The sequence below is a fragment of the Dreissena polymorpha genome, chromosome 3, assembly GCF_020536995.1.
Source record: "Dreissena polymorpha isolate Duluth1 chromosome 3, UMN_Dpol_1.0, whole genome shotgun sequence".
NCBI lineage: Eukaryota > Metazoa > Mollusca > Bivalvia > Myida > Dreissenidae > Dreissena > Dreissena polymorpha.
The window spans coordinates 146,181,382-146,200,381 of NC_068357.1; the positions used below are offsets into that span (position 1 = coordinate 146,181,382).

General features: G+C 38.1%; 1 protein-coding gene across 4 annotated transcripts in view; it reads right to left on the reverse strand.

Annotated features, from left to right (window-relative positions):
* The window catches only part of LOC127871814 (uncharacterized), a 68,806-nt gene that overhangs the window by 44,720 nt on the left and 5,086 nt on the right, over window positions 1–19,000 (reverse strand). For 2 of the 4 annotated variants that reach the window (XM_052415016.1, XM_052415019.1), the window contains exons 2-6: window positions 10,253–10,396; window positions 3,659–6,220; window positions 3,087–3,202; window positions 2,419–2,608; window positions 309–566 (exon numbers count right to left, since the gene is read on the reverse strand). In XM_052415016.1, coding sequence (XP_052270976.1) covers window positions 309–566; window positions 2,419–2,608; window positions 3,087–3,202; window positions 3,659–6,220; window positions 10,253–10,280 — 3,154 coding nt within the window. In that variant the 5' untranslated portion in view covers window positions 10,281–10,396. The remainder of the gene's footprint in view (window positions 1–308; window positions 567–2,418; window positions 2,609–3,086; window positions 3,203–3,658; window positions 6,221–10,252; window positions 10,397–19,000) is intronic. The other 2 variants (XM_052415018.1, XM_052415017.1) reach the window with 2 other exon arrangements.

Genomic DNA, 19,000 nt, shown 5'->3' on the forward strand with positions numbered 1-19,000 from the left:
TTATTACAAAATGTCCCTCAAACTTTTCACCTAGCCAGAGTGAAATGATCTAAACTTAAAATTGACTCACTGGAGCTAGAGTGAAATGATCAGGCTATCTATCATCCACTTAAATTCCCCTATTATTCACAACCAAGCATGCAATAACAGCCTATGTGACTTACACAAATAAAGAAACCAATTTTTGGGGAGAAATTCGCATTTTGGCAGAAACTAACATTTTGCCCAACTCTTGCAATGCTTCTTGTACAACAGGCTTCTTTAAATTAACAGTTGTTTAATCTGCAAAACAGGTATAACAAATTCACCTTCTAGGAGCTTGAGTCGTTTGCTCCTGCATGACTTCTCCTCCTCGAGGAGCTGCTTGCGCTCGTCCCTGAAGCGGTTGAGCTGCTGTGAGGCCTCCTCTATGAGGGAGGTGAGCCGATCAATCTTCAGGTCCACCGAGTTGATCTCTCCACGCACGGTCTCCTCGTGAAGACTCACACGGTACACCTCGTCCAAGATGGTCGCCTGGGAGGTCAGGGAACTGTCCAGGTGCTTCTCTGCTATGTTAACCTTATTTGCTACATACAGGATTTTATGGGATTATATGAGTCACGTTCTGAGAAAACTGGGCTTAATTCATGTGCGTTAAGTGTCGTTCCAGATTAGCTTGTGCAGTCCGCACAGGCTAATCAGGGACGACACTTTCCGCTTTTATGACATTTTTTGTTTCAATGAATTAAGTCTCTTCTTAGCAAAAATCCAATTAAGGCGGAAAGTGTCGTCTCCGATTAGCCTGTGCAAACTGCACAGGCTAATCTGGGACGACACTTTATGCACATTCTTTATGCCCAGTCTTCTCATAACACGACTCATATATGCATAAAGTATGAATCAAGTTTTTATTTTTGTTAGTGTCCTGAAATGCAACATAAGTGTCTCACTAATGTACATATGATTATATGAATCTTTGTTTTGTATTTATTTGTTTTGCCATTTTTGACATTATTTCAGTCATATCATGGTTGTCAGTTTACCTGCTCACACTTATTCTGAGTTAACTGGTTAAACAGAGCTTTAATCACATACTTCTGCCAATACTTACAACTGTCCTTCTTGAGTCAGAGTTAGGTGGAGAAGAAGACCATTGTTAATATCAGGGATCATATTTTTTTCGGTTTTGTCGGTCCTAGACCAATTGGTGTCATGAAAGACCGATTGAAAATCCCAAACAGTTGGTCCGATTTTGTTTGCTAAAATTCCCATTTCATGAACTCGATTACAAAGTGTACAATGCTAACACACCCTAATGACATTCTTATTTCGATTAGGTGTGATAAACCACGGAGCGTATATTGACCTCATCTAGTGTCCGTGGATAAAATATTCGCTGCAGTCTCTAAACCGGTCATGACCGGTTTATTGCACGTCAGACCAAGAATAAAAAACTTGTGAACAGCGGATTAAAGTCACATCCATAAAGACGCGTCTGAAAGCACGTGCTGTAACTTAACAAAACATGCCGATACATTTTCCACCAGCGTAATAACCTGGTAATATAATTTTGAATGAAAGTCGCGGATCTGATCGACAGAAGAGCCGAAAGTTATTTTTATGGGCGGAACTTCACATAAAATAGTACACAAGAAAAATAATATAAATTGTATAAATCTTTAGTAAAACCGTGTTAGAATCGCAATAATTCGCGAACTTTATAGTTTGTTAGTTGAATAACTCACGAGCGGAAAATTAGATGCATGGTTTCAAATCCTTCGCTCACGTGATTTAATCCCTACGCATCTAATTCTAAACTATCGGCCATTTGTTATTTGACAACAAACTATAACGTACACGAATTATTTCTTAATAATTTGGTTTATTATTGTCAGTAGCCAACCTACGCACAGACATTTGTTTGGTTCAGAGCATGCTTGTAAGCTATTATCGAGTTGACAACGATTTAAAACATCGGTATAGACTTACACGGATTAATAAAATTGACATTGATGAAAAAAAATCTGATAAAACAGCACACGAAACAACAATGAAATAGCAAATGACAAAACCAGTTGAGAAAACTCGAATGTTCTGTTTTAAAAAATGCCTAAGGGAATTTTACTTGTACATTTATTATACCACCTTCATGAATGGCAAAATCGATGGTTTATATTTTGACGTAATTTGTTATGATTTCGGACATATATTTACCATGGGCACATGACCGGTCTAAGCCAATTGGATTAGGTCATTTTTGTAGGAGTTGAGATAGTGTTAAATATCTGCCATATGTAGACGCGTATGTAGGACTTATGAGTTTCATTCTTTTATTTAGTGAAATTTAAAAATGTATAGTTCAATTTTGAGGTGCTTAACATGTCACTGTGAGATAATTATTCCTGATTTAATCATTTTTGTTCTGTGGTATATGTTCACCTTTTTCATGTACTCCTGTGCCCTCCATCTGACTGGCACCACTAGGGGGTGAGGGACTGCTGCCAATCACCATGGCTACAGGACTGGCAGGTGACGTGGGGGGCCGGTGGGTCTTCACAGATGGGGATTCAACAATAGGGGCAGGCACTGCATCCAAAATTTTACTCACTTTCTCCAAAGTTGTGTTTCCCTGGAAGCAAACAATAATATAATATGTCTTTAATACTGGCTAGGTTTAAAAATTGGGGAGTATTCTCATTTTATTTTTGTATTTCCCTCCATTAACAGTTATTTAACTTAAAGTGATTTCATGGCTTTCATAACATGTAAATTCAAAATTATCTTTACTGAGATTTTTAACTTGTACAAGGTATACAATTCTTTTCACAGTCTTAAATCAACAGGAATATCCCAAAGCAAGCTTTTTAACAAACCATGCATGTTTCCCCTATTGAAGGATTTCTGAGCAAGATTTTACAAATGTGAAATGGGGATTTTTCTCAAAGACCTCAGCCTATCTGCGACTAAATACAAAAGCCCTGTATATGAGTAAGAATTTGTTATATTTATTTAATTATTGTCAATCACTACAGATTTAGAATATGATGCCAAGAGGAGTGATGGTGGGAACAGTGGAGAGAGTGGGCCGGGAATAGGAGGACACTTACGGGTGAATGTCTCTGTTCTCTGACAGGAATATCGTCCGTTGAGTAAAGGCTCCTGGTGTGTATGGACCTCTGCACCGTGCGTGTACCGGTCATACGTATGTCCATATCCTGCAGTTCTGTAAGGAGAAAGAATCAACAAATATGTTTCAGATTAGCAGTAAAGCAGTAAATGTAAAATTCATAATAGACATTAGAAGCTTCTCCTGCTAAAAGTTCTAATTTCTATAAAAATACAACGTTCTGATTTGTTTTCTGAGAAAATACCTATCATTAAATTAACTGAAAATAATTTTTGAAATAAAAAATGATTACAAATAATGTTTATTTGTAATGGTCAACATTGTAAAAAGCCTTTCATATTTAATGGGAACAATAACATATGATTCCAACATAAGTCATTGATATCACTGGTAACCAATTCCCAAATGACTAAGAATATCAAGATCTGCAAAAACATTAGACAGTGTCTTATTAAGTATGCTCTTAAGCATACAGTGGTATACCAAAGATAAGTAGTCAAATCTCATAAGAAAGTTCAATTTCCATAGTTAACAATGAAAAGTGAATCCTACCAGAAGTTCTTGAAACATAATCTTGTCTATCCCTGCTGTCTGTCTGCCCAGTCATTTTGATGGCCTGATCATAACCACTGTCAATTTTCTCCTGCTTTACTCTCACCTCTGGAACGACTCTTACTTCCATAGGGCTTGCAACATTTTTCTGTGGTGCAGTTTCTGATGACGATTGCTGGGGAGCTCTTCCAGTGAAGTGCATAGACATAGGCAAGCTTGATGAGATGCTATTTACAGGTGATTGAACCCGTCTCAATGACATGACCCCACTTGTTTGCAAGTCATCAGGTTTCCAGCTACTAGAGGACAATTTATCTTTATTTGCTGGCACTTGATCACGAGTTGTTAGCTCTTTCTCTTTAGAAGTGGCATCTTTTGCTGTGCCATTTACAGTCCTATATTCATCAGTATTTCCTGAAAACAATCGCCTTACTGGTGACTGGGCTCTGTCAACATTCCTTACTTCCTTTGAAGCTGCTGCTGTAGTTGATGTGTTGCCATTATTTTCAACGCTTTTTTCACGCACTGGTATACCTAAAGTTGGACTTGGAGTGAAAACTGGATTGGACCTAACCCTGTCAGGGGTAGTTCTAATCCCAAGTTCAGCTAGAATATCAGGGTCAAGTTGCTCATTTCCAACGCTTGCTTGATCTAGGAGCTTCTGCAGTTCTGATATATCAGGCTTCACATCAGCCTCAATGATATTTGCAATCTGCAGCTTAATATCAGGCGCAAGACTGTCTAGATTGATATTCGTGTACTCATCTTGCTTATCACTGTTTGAGCACAGATCAGAGTATTTCAAGTTAAATCGCGGAAGTGAGAGCTTGTTCTGAGATACCACATGTTTTCGTACCATTTCGGCCAAAGCCAATCTTTCTTTTGTCGTTCGTGGGCTGTTGACCATCTTTACAAGATTGACTCTTTCTGTCCCCCCTGGATACCTAGGAGGTTCGCTGACCAGCTCTTGGACTGGGGACTCGCTATGTACGCTTGCCTCGATCTTGGCCCTTATTGCTGCAATATCAGCCTGGGTCTGAGCTATTCTTTTGGAAATCTCTGTGTCAGCAGTGAACTCTGGCAATGTCTTTATGTTTGCTGCTGACGCAGCACCTTGTACTGAGTTGGGACGTTCTGCAGAGGCAACAAAACTGACATCATTCTGAGATAAACTCCTTTTGCTCATGATCGCTTCAACTTCAGAGTCTAAAATCCCCTTAATGTTAGATTTGTTCCTTTCAGACAATGAAGCTATCTTTTCATTCAATTCTGTTTCTTTTTCCAACTTTTTAATCTTTTCCTCTTCACGTTTTTTAGTCTTTGCCTTTTCCCGCTCGTTTCGCAACTTCTTACACAATTTTTCAGCTTTTTCAAGAACACTTTCAGTTTCATCACCTGCTATAACAGGCTTTTTGGGTGATCTAGGTGACTGCCTGAGTTTGCTGGTAACAGTTTCAGTCTTGGAGTTCACGACTCTGGATTTATGTTTAGGAAGATTCTTTAAATCAGATTCTGAAGAAGAATCTGGTAGAACTGGTTCATCATTTACGACTGCTGCTGCATTTCCAGTGTTTCTGTAACTTTTTTTCTCTGCATTTTCCGACGTGGAGGACACCATTTGCTGATCAGACCAGGTGACTTTCCGTGCACTAAGACGACCCTCACTTTCAGAATCAGATCTAAAATCTCTCAGCGAAGACGACCGGTCTCGACTGGTACTACGACTGCGAGGCCTCTGATTAGACTTCTCATCGATCAAGCGTCTTGTCCTCCCAGACTGGTACCCAGACGAAGATGATGACTGGTAACTATCCGGGGCAACAAAACGCCTCGTCTTGCCAGGCTGTCTGTCATCTTCATTCTCTCTGCGGCGCTTAAGACTCGAGTCTGAAGACGACGTGCTTTCTGGTGAAATATTGTCATACGACATGGATCGCCTGTGTCCTGTGCCTCTCAGCATGCCCCGGCCTCTCTCAGGCTGCTCCCTATGACTGGAACCATCCCAATTGTGCTGGTCCGACCTACTAACCCTGTTTCCAGGAGCTTCAAAACTGCTATCGAAGCTTCCCCGTCTGCTGCCTCTGTGAAACTGACCGCGTCCCGCCCTGACACCTTGGTTTCCCCACTCCTGATGATTCATTAATTGCTGCTGACTGTAAAAATTGTTATCCTCCCAATTCATGTTATTGAAATTATCCATATAGAAGTGTTCATTATTTGCTGGGTGATCAAATCGTTTATCACTAACTGTCCTCTGATGACCTAGAGCCCCTGGGACCTTAAAGAGCCCTTTAGGGGGTTGATTCACATTTGATGCCCATTGCTGACCAAGGAACACTTGCCCCTGTTGCTGTGATTGTTGTTGTTGCTGATAGATCTTCGGAGGTAAGAAGGGAAATGCTAAGAAGGGGAATGCTTCTTTCGTGTAATTATTTGGATACATGTCTGGCTTATGAAGTGGCACATCAGATACTTGGTTCTTCTTTTGAGAGTGACGCTTGACCTGAACTAGTAGTGTCAACAAGTTCTTGCGCTTTTCGATCATCAAAAATGTTGCCTGGACTGGAACAATATTAAAATTCCTGCATAATGATTTAACAGGGATCAAGCAACTGGGTGATTTGGGCGATTATATGGCCATGGCTTCCCTTTAATCGCCCGGATCAAAAGCACCGGCGATATCACTTCGCCCTAAAATCTGGCAATTATCATATCCGCAGCGCTATCTAAGTGGCTTCTGTTTATTACCGAATACACGCCAAAGTCAATCAACTGACCGAATCGACGAAACTCCGCCCCATGGCGTAGTAAATTACCTATTGAAAATTGATAAGCAACCATTCACAGCGCTCGTCATTCGGGTATTTGGCAGGAATCTCTTGACCAAGCAAGAGTGAAATGACTGCAGCGTGTAAGTGTTACAAACGGTGTTTTACTGCTGTTGTCAAGTTTTATGGGGGTTATTATCGGATGAACGGCGCCTTTATGATAGTCAGCAATAAATAAAGTAACACTGTGACAAACTCTCACTACGATAAAAATTATAACGATTATTAGGGCCGCTATTTCTTTACCATTTAATCAATAGTGACTGTCAATACCACGGGCCTGGCAAAAGCATTTAACAAAACAATTTCTCCACAAAAACACATGAAATTTTGTTTCAACAGGAATTTGTGAGCATTTCTGTTTAATAGTTTCATTATTATAATATTTTGGGAAAGGTAAAGTTTGATTAAGAAACCAACAATTTCGGAAATAAAAAGTATACCATTCACTCATTGTACTATATTTTGGATATGTTAAAAATTCGGACATTTTAAGATAGGGACATTTACGTGTTGGTTTGTTGTTGATAGTTTGTAAAACTATGTTTTATGATATTTCAGGCAACTAGAATGGATGGTGGCAATTATCTGGGCCTTTCTGTCAAGAAATATGCGTGAAAAACATTCATTTATTTGAGCCTAGAAATCATCCACCACTTACAGAAAACGTTTTAACAACAGAAGCTGTCAAAGCTGATGTATATCATGTCCAAATGATCAAATATAACTGTTTAACAATATGAAGTGAGATGCTTTATTTTCTTATGTTTTCTTGTTCCCTTTCAAATCATGTAAATTGGTGAGATTCTATGTTTAAAATTAATTAGTTAATTTTGAAACATTTATGCAGCATACTGTTACATTGATGTTAACATTATTATATTATTTTGGTTATCTGTGTTGTTTATCAAGATGAAAAAAAGTTATTTTAATACAAATAAAGCTTATTAAGACTTATGAAGGTATGACTTATGAAGGTATCTATAGTTTTTTATGTATTACCATACTTTTTCAAATGATAATACAGTCAATGACATTAATGTAATGTAGTAAAGTTTCTTTTAATAATTGTCCTAAATGATTGTTCATATTAATAAGGTTGGAATAATAGACAGTTTTGACACTGCCAAAAAGTGGCAACAACTTTTTTTGGGCCAGTGAAACCCCTGGGTCATGGTTCACAATGGTCCATTGGTGATCGCAAAAGATCCACTTCTCCCTAAAACTGCCTCACTTCTCCCTCTCCAGAGCTGAGGGAGAAGTGACCTCCCAAAAATTGGAGTCTAGCTTGATCCCTGTTTAATGCACGTAAAATGCATGTGAACATTAAGGAGTTAATTGATAAGATTATTAAGAAAAAAGTAAACATATGAAATTTTACATCAGATAAATGCAAAGTATAATAATTTTTATCAAGACCTAAAAATTGCTCATCTCAGCTGTCAGTGTAATGTTTTCTACTAAACTCGTACAAAATACTTGTTTGTTTTTCATTGGCTCGGCTACTTCACATGATGTCTGTGTAGTTTTCAGTATTAGGTGGGTAGCTAATCATATTGGGTTAGTCATGTTTAATGAAGTCACACGTGACCAATACGATGTTTTATAATACAGTGTTTAATGTAGTCACATGTGACCAATACAATGTTTTATAATACAGTATAGCAAACTTTAATCCAGCTATTAAGTTTTTGTTATTTATTAATGAGGTTTTTATCTGACCTGGTGACCTAGTTGTTTGACACACATTTGAAGTAAGCATCAATATTTTCCAGAATATTTTCTGACCAAGTTTTGTCAAGCTTGAGTCATAAATGTGATAGATTGATAAAAATACTTTTAGAAAATTTTACCATGTGAAATAAGTACAAACCCAGCCTTCATATTGTCAAGATAAACATTCTGCTCATGTTTAAGAAAGATTGAGACATAAATATTGCTTTTTAAGCGGTCAGAGGTTTTTTCTAGATTTGACATGGTGACCTTGTATTTGGACGCATCTGACCCATATCTTGTCCAGATTATCATTTTGAGGAGGTTTTATCCAAATTGGGTGTAAAATGTGGCCTCTAGAGTGGTAACAAGGGAAAAGTTGACAATACAAGGTGCACGACGCCAGGCATAGGCTCTTCTATCTCTAGTGAAGTTTTACAACAAGAGGGCCAAGATGGCCCTAGTTCGCTCACCTGAGAGGAGTCGGTTCATTTAATCTTTACCAAACGTCAAACTTGACCTAGATATTGTCCAGACAAACATCCTGGTCAAGTTTCATCCTTATTGAACCAATACTCTGGCATATGGAGTGATTTTATTTTTGTAAGATTTGACCTGGTGACCTATATTTTGAGTTGACCCACCCTTACCAAACATAAAACTTTGCTAACAAAAAAAAAATATTATGACCAAGATTCATAAAATCTGAAACAAAATTGTCACCTCTAAAGTGTTTACAAGGATTTTGTATAATTTAATGAAAATTTGGACAATCTAAGGGCAATAATTATGGCATTAATTATGTGAAATATATAAAACCAATCTTTTCACCAAGTTTAAAGATGATTGGGCAAAAAATGTGACTTCTAGAGTGTTCACAAGCTTTTTTTACTATATAAATATAAGAAAACTGCCCCCCCCCCCGGCGGCAGCCATGTTATTCAACTGACCGGAACCATTTTCGAACTCAACTCTCATATCAAGGAAACAAATGTTCTGACCAAATTTCATGAAAATTGGGCCAAACATGTGACTTCTAGAGTGTTCACATGTTTTCACTATATACATATAGAGAAAAATGACCCGCCCACTGGCGGCCATGTTTTTTCACCGATCTGGACCATTTTCGAACTCGTCCAAGATATCAATAAAACCAATGTTTTGACCAACTTTCATGACGATTGGGCAAAAAATGTGACTTGAGTGTTTACAAGGTTTCTCATAAGCCAAATAAGGAAAACTGCCCCCCCCCCCCTGGCAGCCATGTTATTCAACTGACCGGAACCATTTTCGAACTCAACTCTAATATCAAGGAAGCAAATGTTCTGACCAAATTTCATGAAAATTGGGCCAAAAATGTGACTTCTAGAGTGTTCACATGTTTTCACTATATTCATATAGAGAAAAATGCCCCGCCCACTGGCGGCCATGTTTTTTCACCGATCTGGACCATTTTCAAACTTGTCCGAGATATCAATTAAACCAATGTTTGACTATCTTTCATGATGATTGGGCAAAAATTGTGACTTCTAGAGTGTTTACAAGGTTTCTCTATAGCCAAATAAGGAAAACTGACCCGCCTTCTGGCGGCCATGTTTTTTAACCGACCAGAACCACTTTTGAACTCAACCAACATATCATTAAGACAAACATTTTGACAAAGTTACATGAAGATTGGGCATGAAATGTGACTTCTACAGTGTTTACAAGTTTTTTCTTTTTTTTGACCTAGTGACCTAGTTTTTGACCCGGCACAACCCAGTTTCGAACTCGGCCGAGATTTTATTGGGGCAAAGCTTTTGACCAAGTTTCATGAAGATGTGACAAGAAATGTGGCCTCTAGAGTGCTTACGAGCAAATGTTTACGGACATACCACGGACAAAGACCGGTCAGAAAAGCTCACCTGAGCAGGTGAGCTAAAAAGTTAATGATAATTTTAATGGTCAATCATAATCATTTTTTGATTTTTTTAATGGTATGTGACCACACATTTTGAGGTTTTATATAGCCTTTAAACATAAGTCATTGACAATAATTTATATTAATTATTACCCAGAGAAGGAGTCGAGCATTTCCACATCTTGCTTTCCTCTGCGACTCAGCGCATGTTTATGTCGGTCTTCGTTCAGGTGTTTACCGTACTCAATGATGTTGGCACACGATTCCATGCACAGTGTGCAACTGTGGGGGCAGCCCCTACAATGCAGAACCATAAAGAAGGAATCATATGTTTTAACTTTCAAAAGTTACGTTAATATTGTAACATTTTCAAACAAAATTAATGAATTTGAAAAAATTATTTGTGATTCTAACCCCATTACAAGCACATGCAATGAATCAGAATGTTCAGATTGTTGCATTGACTTAAACTCAATGATAAAACCAAATTGATTAACAAGGGCTGTTTGTAAAACATGCATGTCCCCCATATGGGCTGTCAGTTGTAGTGGCAGCCATTGTGTGAATATTTTATTTTTCACTGTGACCTTGACCTTTGACCTAGTGACCTGAATATCAATAGGGGTCATCTGCCAGTCATGATCGATGTACCTATGAAGTTTCATGATCCTAGGCCTAATTATCCTTGAGTTATCATCAGGAAACCATTTTACTATATTGAGTCACTGTGACCTTGACCTTTGACCTAGTGACCTGAAAATCAATAGGGGTCATCTGTCAGTCATTATCAATGTACCAATGAAGTTTCATGATCCTAGGCCTTAGCATTCTTCAGTTATCATCTGGAAACCATTTTACTATTTCGAGTCACTGTGACCTTGACCTTTTCACCTAGTGACCTGAAAATCAATGGGTGATCTGCCAGTCATGATCAATGTACCTATGTAGTTTCATGATCCTAGGCCTAAGCGTTCTTGAGTTATCATCTGGAAACCATCTGGTGGACGGTCTGACGGACAGACGGACCGACCGACATGTGCAAAACAATATACCCCCTCTTCTTCGAAGGGGGGCATAATATAACATTAAACTGCAAAAAAACCTACATTTGACTTCATAACATAATTTGTGATTATCAACATTGGGTTTCTAATTTACGAACACATAGCTTAATAATAGAGTTAACACAATAATTATATATATTTTTATTTATTTATTGACTGTTAAACTACTAAACATTGAATGCATAACAAACCAAATTATCTCTGTTTACTGGCTTATCATATATAACAAGATGTGTTTGTGAAACACAATGTCCCCCTATATGACGTTTGATCTTGAAGGATGACCTTGACCTTGACCCTTCACCACTCAAAATGTGTAGCTCCATGAGATACACCCGCATTTCAAATATAAAATTGCTAGCTTCAATATTGCAGAAGTGACATTACATGAGCAATTTGACCCATATATTTGACCTTGAAGGATTCACCACTCAAAATGTGCAGCTCCATGAGATACACATGCATGCCAAATATCAAGTTGCTATCTTCAATATTGCAAAAGTATTAATAAAATAAGCAATTTGGGCCACATATATTTGACCTCTGACCTTGAAGGATGACCTTGACCTTTCACCACTAAAAATGTGCAGCTCCATAAGATACACATGCATGCCAAATATCAAGTTGCTATCTTCAATATTGCAAAAGTATTCATAAAATAAGCGATTTGGGCCACATATATTTGACCTCTGACCTTGAAGGATGACCTTGACCTTGACCTTTCACCACTCAAAATGTGCAGCTCCATGAGATACACATGCATGCCAAATATGAAGTTGCTATCTTCAATATTGCAAAAGTATTCATAAAATGAGTGATTTTGGCCACATATATTTGACCTCTGACCTTAAAGGATGACCTTGACCTTGACCTTTCACCACTCAAAATGTGCAGCTTCATGAGATACACATGCATGCCAAATATGAAGTTGCTATCTTCAATATAGCAAAAGTTATTGCAAAATGTTAAAGTTGGCGTAAACCAACCAACAGACCAACCAACCAACCAACCAACAGACCAACCAACCAACAGACAGGGCAAAAACAATACAGTACAGCCAAAGCGGAACAAACGTATTTCGCGATCCGCGGCGGCAAGGCGAAACGAATCGATGCCACGTCAGTCGTTGAAGCCGCGTCAGTATGCGGCGGCAAGTCGCATTTCGCCGCGAAACTTCGCATCTGTCCGCCGAGGCATGCCGCGATCCGCGACATGATGCCGAGTCGATGCGCATCATGAAATAAAAAATCTTTTTAAAAATTATTAGTTACATGTAGTTAACAAATTTTGAAAGAACAATTATAATAATAATTAAAATCATAATAAATTTATTGTGCGCGGATTGTATTAGCATATACATGTAAGCATAGTTAATGTGTCTGGCCAATTATTAAGTTTGTTTCCTGCCCGTAGCGTATGTATTTCACACATAAACAAGGTCACGTAATTATGTTTTTGCACATACAAGTTGTCAAGGCTCCAGCATATGGCGAATTTATAAATTAATTGCATGTTGATTCCGCTATTATATTTTAGCTGAGAAAATTAGCAGTTTTAAGCCACATCAATAATCAAGACGGTGACGACGTATTTGTAGTTTTGTTAATCATCAGCTTATTATAACTATTGTTTGAATATGCGTATATAAACACGTTTTATTTTGTTCATATTATACAGTTAATATCGCTACTAATTACCCGATAATCCCGTATATTCCAGTTTTAAAGTAAATGCTGGTAAATATTTACGATACACAAACATTCTCGATATTTCCTTAAGTATCAAATACATTTTGGCATTTGTTACTATTTATAGAGATGATGAAATAACGTCTAATCGGGGCGTTTTTTTTCTCCACTGAACAAGCGATTTACGCCTGATGTGATGTTCATGTATTTATACAACACAAAATACACCCAAACTTTCCAAACAACGTTCTACATGTCTGCATAATTTTCGCGCGCTTTTTATGAAACAAAGGATATTAGCACTGTTTATTTGACGCTAGAATTTTCCAAAGAACGCGTTAGCATTAAAATTCGGAAGTGTGTTTCAGATTAAAAATTTCATAATGATAATCGAACGAAACATAAACAGTTGCGCGTAATTAATTCTATGCTACACATACATGTATGTACATGTAGGTGGATATCTTTTCACTCTATCCGCTGCGTACGTATGCGGCGGATTTACTCCGCGAAAGTACGCGAGGTTAATACAGACTCGGCGTCGTTGCGCGGATCGATGCCGAGTGCCACGGGGATACTCCGCGTGAACACACGATTCGGCCGCCGCGGACTAATAATCTGGCCGTGGCGTAGCCGCGGATTATGTTTGTGCCGCTTTGGCTGTACTGCATGCCCCCCACTACTATAGTGGGGGACATAAAAACTCACAATATTTGCTTAACTATTTTTCACTCAGTTTAACGAAAAACTTTCATTCCCTTATTTTGTGTTTTAAGAAGTCATAGTCACGACCACAAAATTCATCATAAAAACATAGGTGAAGCCTATCTCCTATGAAATAAGGTACCTTAGTCATCATTCAACAAATAGTTCACAAAAATGTCAAGTTATTTTCCCCTTCTGCAAATCAGGCTTAGCACCTGCAAAATTACCTTTTAGTTTATACCTGATTTTTAGTTTGATAAAATCAAAATCCATGGGCTTATAAACACACTCTAAAGTTCTAGAAGGCAAAATGTAGCTCTTAAATCATTGAACAAAAACTGATATTATAAAAATTTATATTTAACAAAAAAATATAAATTCCAATAAAATCAGTGTTGCTTTTATTTTTACAATTATTTCATTGACAATACAATTAACACAGTAACACTCCCATTACTAGCTGTTTCTTGAGATTCACAGGGCTCGAATTTAACTTTTTCTTCTACTTGCAAAACATTGCGAGCAGCTTTAATACCAACTCGCAAAATCAAAAACATTCTCGCAAATTTTGCTGGAAACAATTTAATTTCCGTTGTTTTTTTTTCTAACTTAACGATTAACTTTGCTTTATCTTTCGTGTTGTTATTTCAGTATGTGGGCAAAAAGAAACTAGTTATTTTTCGCTTCGACGCCATGCCTGTTCAAGTTCAATGAACACGTGTAAATGAGTAGATTGTTTCACGTTCTTTGTACCAATACATGTACCATCCGCGTATCTGCCCTATAAGTATACAAGTCTACATACAAGGTGCACGTTTCTGCATACGGGTATTCGAACGTTCTATAAATTGACCTACGGTTTATGGTTCACGACGTCGAGCGCATTTAGCAATATTACTCATTGTTTATTTCACTATTTATTTACTTGCCAAAAAATACTAGTGGCTTAAAACTTAACTCGCAATCGGTATTTTGCACTCGCATTTTGTGAGTGTGCGAGTGTTAATTTCGAGCCCTGATTCATGATAACTAAATTGAGTTCTAATTATTGATAGATCCCATCACATTCTTAGCAACAACACCACCCAGATGTGCACTCTGTCCCCAATATAGAACCCTGCAGGACAATGGCACGTCAAATAGCACTTACATACTACGCCTCTTTTCTCTGTCAGAATACAGTGACCTGACATACAAGCAATAGTCAAGATATTACTTGGGAACATGAATCACTGTTCTAGTACCAATGGTGGTATTTTGGGGGAAAAAACAGGGTTCAACAACCTTTTTCCTTGTATACAGAAACAATTAAGCAAATTACTATTTGTTGAGAAATTCTCAAATTAAAAGAAGGAAACCAGCAGAAAGGAGAAAAAAACAAGGCCCAAAGTCGCTCACCTGAGATTCAAAGGAACTGACCTGTTCTGTGCAGCCCAAGATGTCATTAGAACAAAATGTTTTACCAGCTTTCATGACTAGTGAACACCCTGGCAGTCACGTTTTTCAACAGACCAGAACCATTTCTATACACATCCAATATATCATTTAAACAAATAAACTGACAAAGTTTCATGAAGATTCATAAGTCCATATAAGGAAAAATGCCCTGCCCACTGGTGGCCATGTTTTTCAAGCAACTGGAACCATTTTCGAACTTGTCCAAGATATTATTGGGACAAATCTCCTGACAAAGTTTCGTGATGATCGTACAATAAATATGACTTCTAGAGTGTTAACAGGGTTTTACTATAGCCATATAAGGAAAAATGCCACGCCCCCTTGGCGGCCATGATTTTCCACCAACCGGAACCATTTTCGAACTCATCCAAGATATCATTGGGACAAATTGTCTGACTAAGTTTCATGATGATCGGACAATAAATGTGGCCTCTAGAGTGTTAATAAGGTTTTACTAAAGCAATATATAGCCATATTAGGAAAAATGCCCCACCCCCTGGTGGCCATGTTTTTAAAGCAACCAAAACCATTTTCGCACTCATCCAAGATATCATTGGGACAAATCTTCTGAAAAAGTTTCATTAAGATAGGAAAATAAATGTGGCCTCTAGAGTGTTAACAAGATTTTACTAAAGCCATATAAGGAAAAATGCCCCGTCCCCTGGCTGCCATGTTTTTCAACCAACCAGCATCATTTTTGAACTTGTCCAAGATATTATTGGGATGAATCTTCTGACCAAGTTTCATGAAGATCAGACAATAAATGTGGCATCTAGAGTGTTAACAAGATTTTACTATAGCCATATAAGGAAAAATGCCCCGCCCCTTGGAAGCCCTATTTTTCAAGCAAACGTAACAATTTTCAAACTCATCCAAGATATCATCGAGACCAATCTTCTGACCAAATTTCATGATGATTGGACAATACATGTGGCCTCTAGAGTGTTAACAAGGTTTTACTAAAGCCATATATAGCCGTATCAGGAAAAATGCCCCGCCCCCTGGTGGCCATGTTTTTTAAGCAACCACAACTATTTCGAACACATCCATGATATCATTGGGACAAATCTTCTGACCAGGTTTCATAAAGATCGGAAAATAAATGTGGCCTCTAGAGTGTTAACAAGGTTTTACTATAGCCATATAAGGACAAGAAACTGTCGGAGACGATTGATGCTCCCCAAGTTTGTTTTTTTTCACAATATTGCACTATATATTCAGATAAAAGGAAACGTCTTGAGGGCACAGTAGTTGGGGGACAATAATTTTTTTATAGAAAATTTCAAAGGGCCATACCTCTGTGAACAAGAGCACCGCCTTGCGGGTGCAGACTGCTCATCTATTTATCTTTTTAAAGGTGTAGGGACCTATCTCAATTTCAATCACAAAGGATGGAGGGGTGGAGTGGAGAGGGGTGTATAGTGTGGGGGTGTGGTCATTTATTACATTATCTTCCAAAAATGCAAAAAAAATGCAAAAAAATGCAAAAAAAAAAAATTGGGGTATTTGAAAAATAAAATTATACAAATAAATATTTGTGTTTTTTAACCATGTTTGAAAAAAACAAGAGATGTGTTTGTCAGAAACACAATGCCCCCTATTGCGCCGCTTTTAATATTATTTTTTTTTTTTTTTACCTTTGACATTGAAGGATGACCTTGACCTTGAACTTCCACCACTCAAAATGTGCAGCTTTATGAGAAGGCCGCTTTGAAATATTATTTTTTTGACATTTGACCTTGAAGAATGACCTTGACCTTAAAGGATGACCTTAAACTTCCACCACTCAAAATGTGCAACTTCATGAGAACGTCCCTTTGAATTTTTTAATTAATTTTTTTACCGTTGACCTTGAAGGATGACCTTGACCTTGAACTTCCACCACTCAAAATGTGCAGCTTCATGAGAACGCTGCTTTGAATTATTTATTTTTTTGACCTTGAAGGATGACCTTGACCTTTAACTTCCACCACTCAAAATGTGCAGCTTATGATAACGCCGCTTTGATTTTTTGTTTGACCTTTGACCTTGAAGGATAACCTTGACCTTGAAGGATGACCTTGACCTTGAACCTACACCACTCAAAATGTGCAGCTTCATGATAATGCCGCTTTGAATATTTTTTTTTACCTTTGACCTTGAAGGATAACCTTGACCTTGAAGAATGACCTTGAACTTGAACTTCCACCACTCAAAATGTGCAGCTTCATGATAATGCCGCTTTGAAATTTTTTATGTGGTTTTTGACCTTTGACCTTGAAGGATGACCTTGACCTTGAAGGATGACCTTGAACTTCCACCACTCAAAATGTGCAGCTTCATGAGAACGTCGCTTTGAATTTATTTTTTTTTACCTTGAAGGATGACCTTGAAGGATGACTTTCACCTTGAACTTCCACCACTCTAAATGTGCAGCTTCATGAGATACACATGCATGTCAAATATCAAGTTGCTATCTTCAATATTAAACAAGAGGGCCAAGATGGCCCTAGTTCACTCACCTGAGAGGAGTCGGTTCATTCAATCTTTACCAAATGTCAAACTTGACCTAGATATTGTCTAGACGAACATCCTGGTCAAGTTTCATCATTATTTCATCTGCGAGTCATGATCAATGTACCTATGAAGTTTCATGATCCTAGGCGTAAGCATTCTTGAGTTATCATCCGGAAACCATTTTTCTAAGTTGAGTCATCGTGACCTTGACAGTTATTGTGTGAATACATTTTTTGGCACTGTGACCTTGACCTTTGACCTAGTGACCTGATAATCAATAGGGGTCATCTGCGAGTCATGATCAATATACCTATGAAGTTTCATGAACCTAGGCATAAGCGTTCTTGAGTTATCATCCAAAAACCATTTTACTATTTCAGGTCACCGTGACCTTGACCTTTGACCTAGTGACCTGAAAATCAATAGGGTTATCTGCGAGTCATGATCGTTGTACCTATGAAGTTTCATGATCCTAGGCATAAGCGTTCTTGAGTTATCATCCAGAAACCATTTTACTATTTCAGGTCACCGTGACTGACCTTTGACCTAGTGACCTGAAAATCAAAAGGGGTCATCTTCCAGTAATGATCCATGTACCTATGAAGTTTTATGATCCTAGGCATAAGCGTTCTTGAGTTATCATCTGGAAACCATTTTACTATTTCGGGTCACCGTGACCTTGACCTTTGACCTAGTGACCTGAAAATCAATAGGGGTCATCTACCAGTCATGATCAATGTACCTATGAAGTTTCATGATCTTAGGCCTAAGCGTTCTTGAGTTATCATCCGGAAATCATTTTACTATTTTGGGTCATCGTGACCTTTACCTTTGACCTTGTGACCTGAAAATCAATAGGGGTCATCTAGGAGTTATGATCAATGTACCTATGAAGTTTCATGATCCTAGGCCTAAGCGTTCTTGAGTTATCATCCGGAAACCATTTTATTAAATCGGGTCATCGTGACCTTGACCTTTGACCAAGTGACCTGAAAATCAATATGGGTTATCTGTGAGTCTTGATCAATGTATCTATGAAGTTTTATGATCCTAGGCATAAGCATTCTTGAGTTATCATCTGGAAACCATTTTACTGCTTTGGGTCACCGTGACCTTGACCTTTGACCTAGTGACCTGAAAATCAATAGGGGTCATCTGCAAGTCATGATCAATGTATCTATGAAGTTTCATGATCCTAGGCATAAGTGTTCTTGAGTTATCATCCGGAAACCATTTTACTATTTCGGGTCATCGTGACCTTGACCTTTGACCTAGTGAACTGAAAATCAATAGGGGTCATCTGCGAGTCATGATCAATGTACCTATGGAGTTTCATGATCCTAGGCCTAAGCGTTCTTGAGTTATCATCTGGAAACCATCTGGTGGACGGACGGACCGACTTGAACAAAACAATATACCCCCTCTTCTTCGAAAGGGGGGGAGGCATAATGAGAAAACTGCGGCCAGGTTTTTTCACTGATCTCCACCAT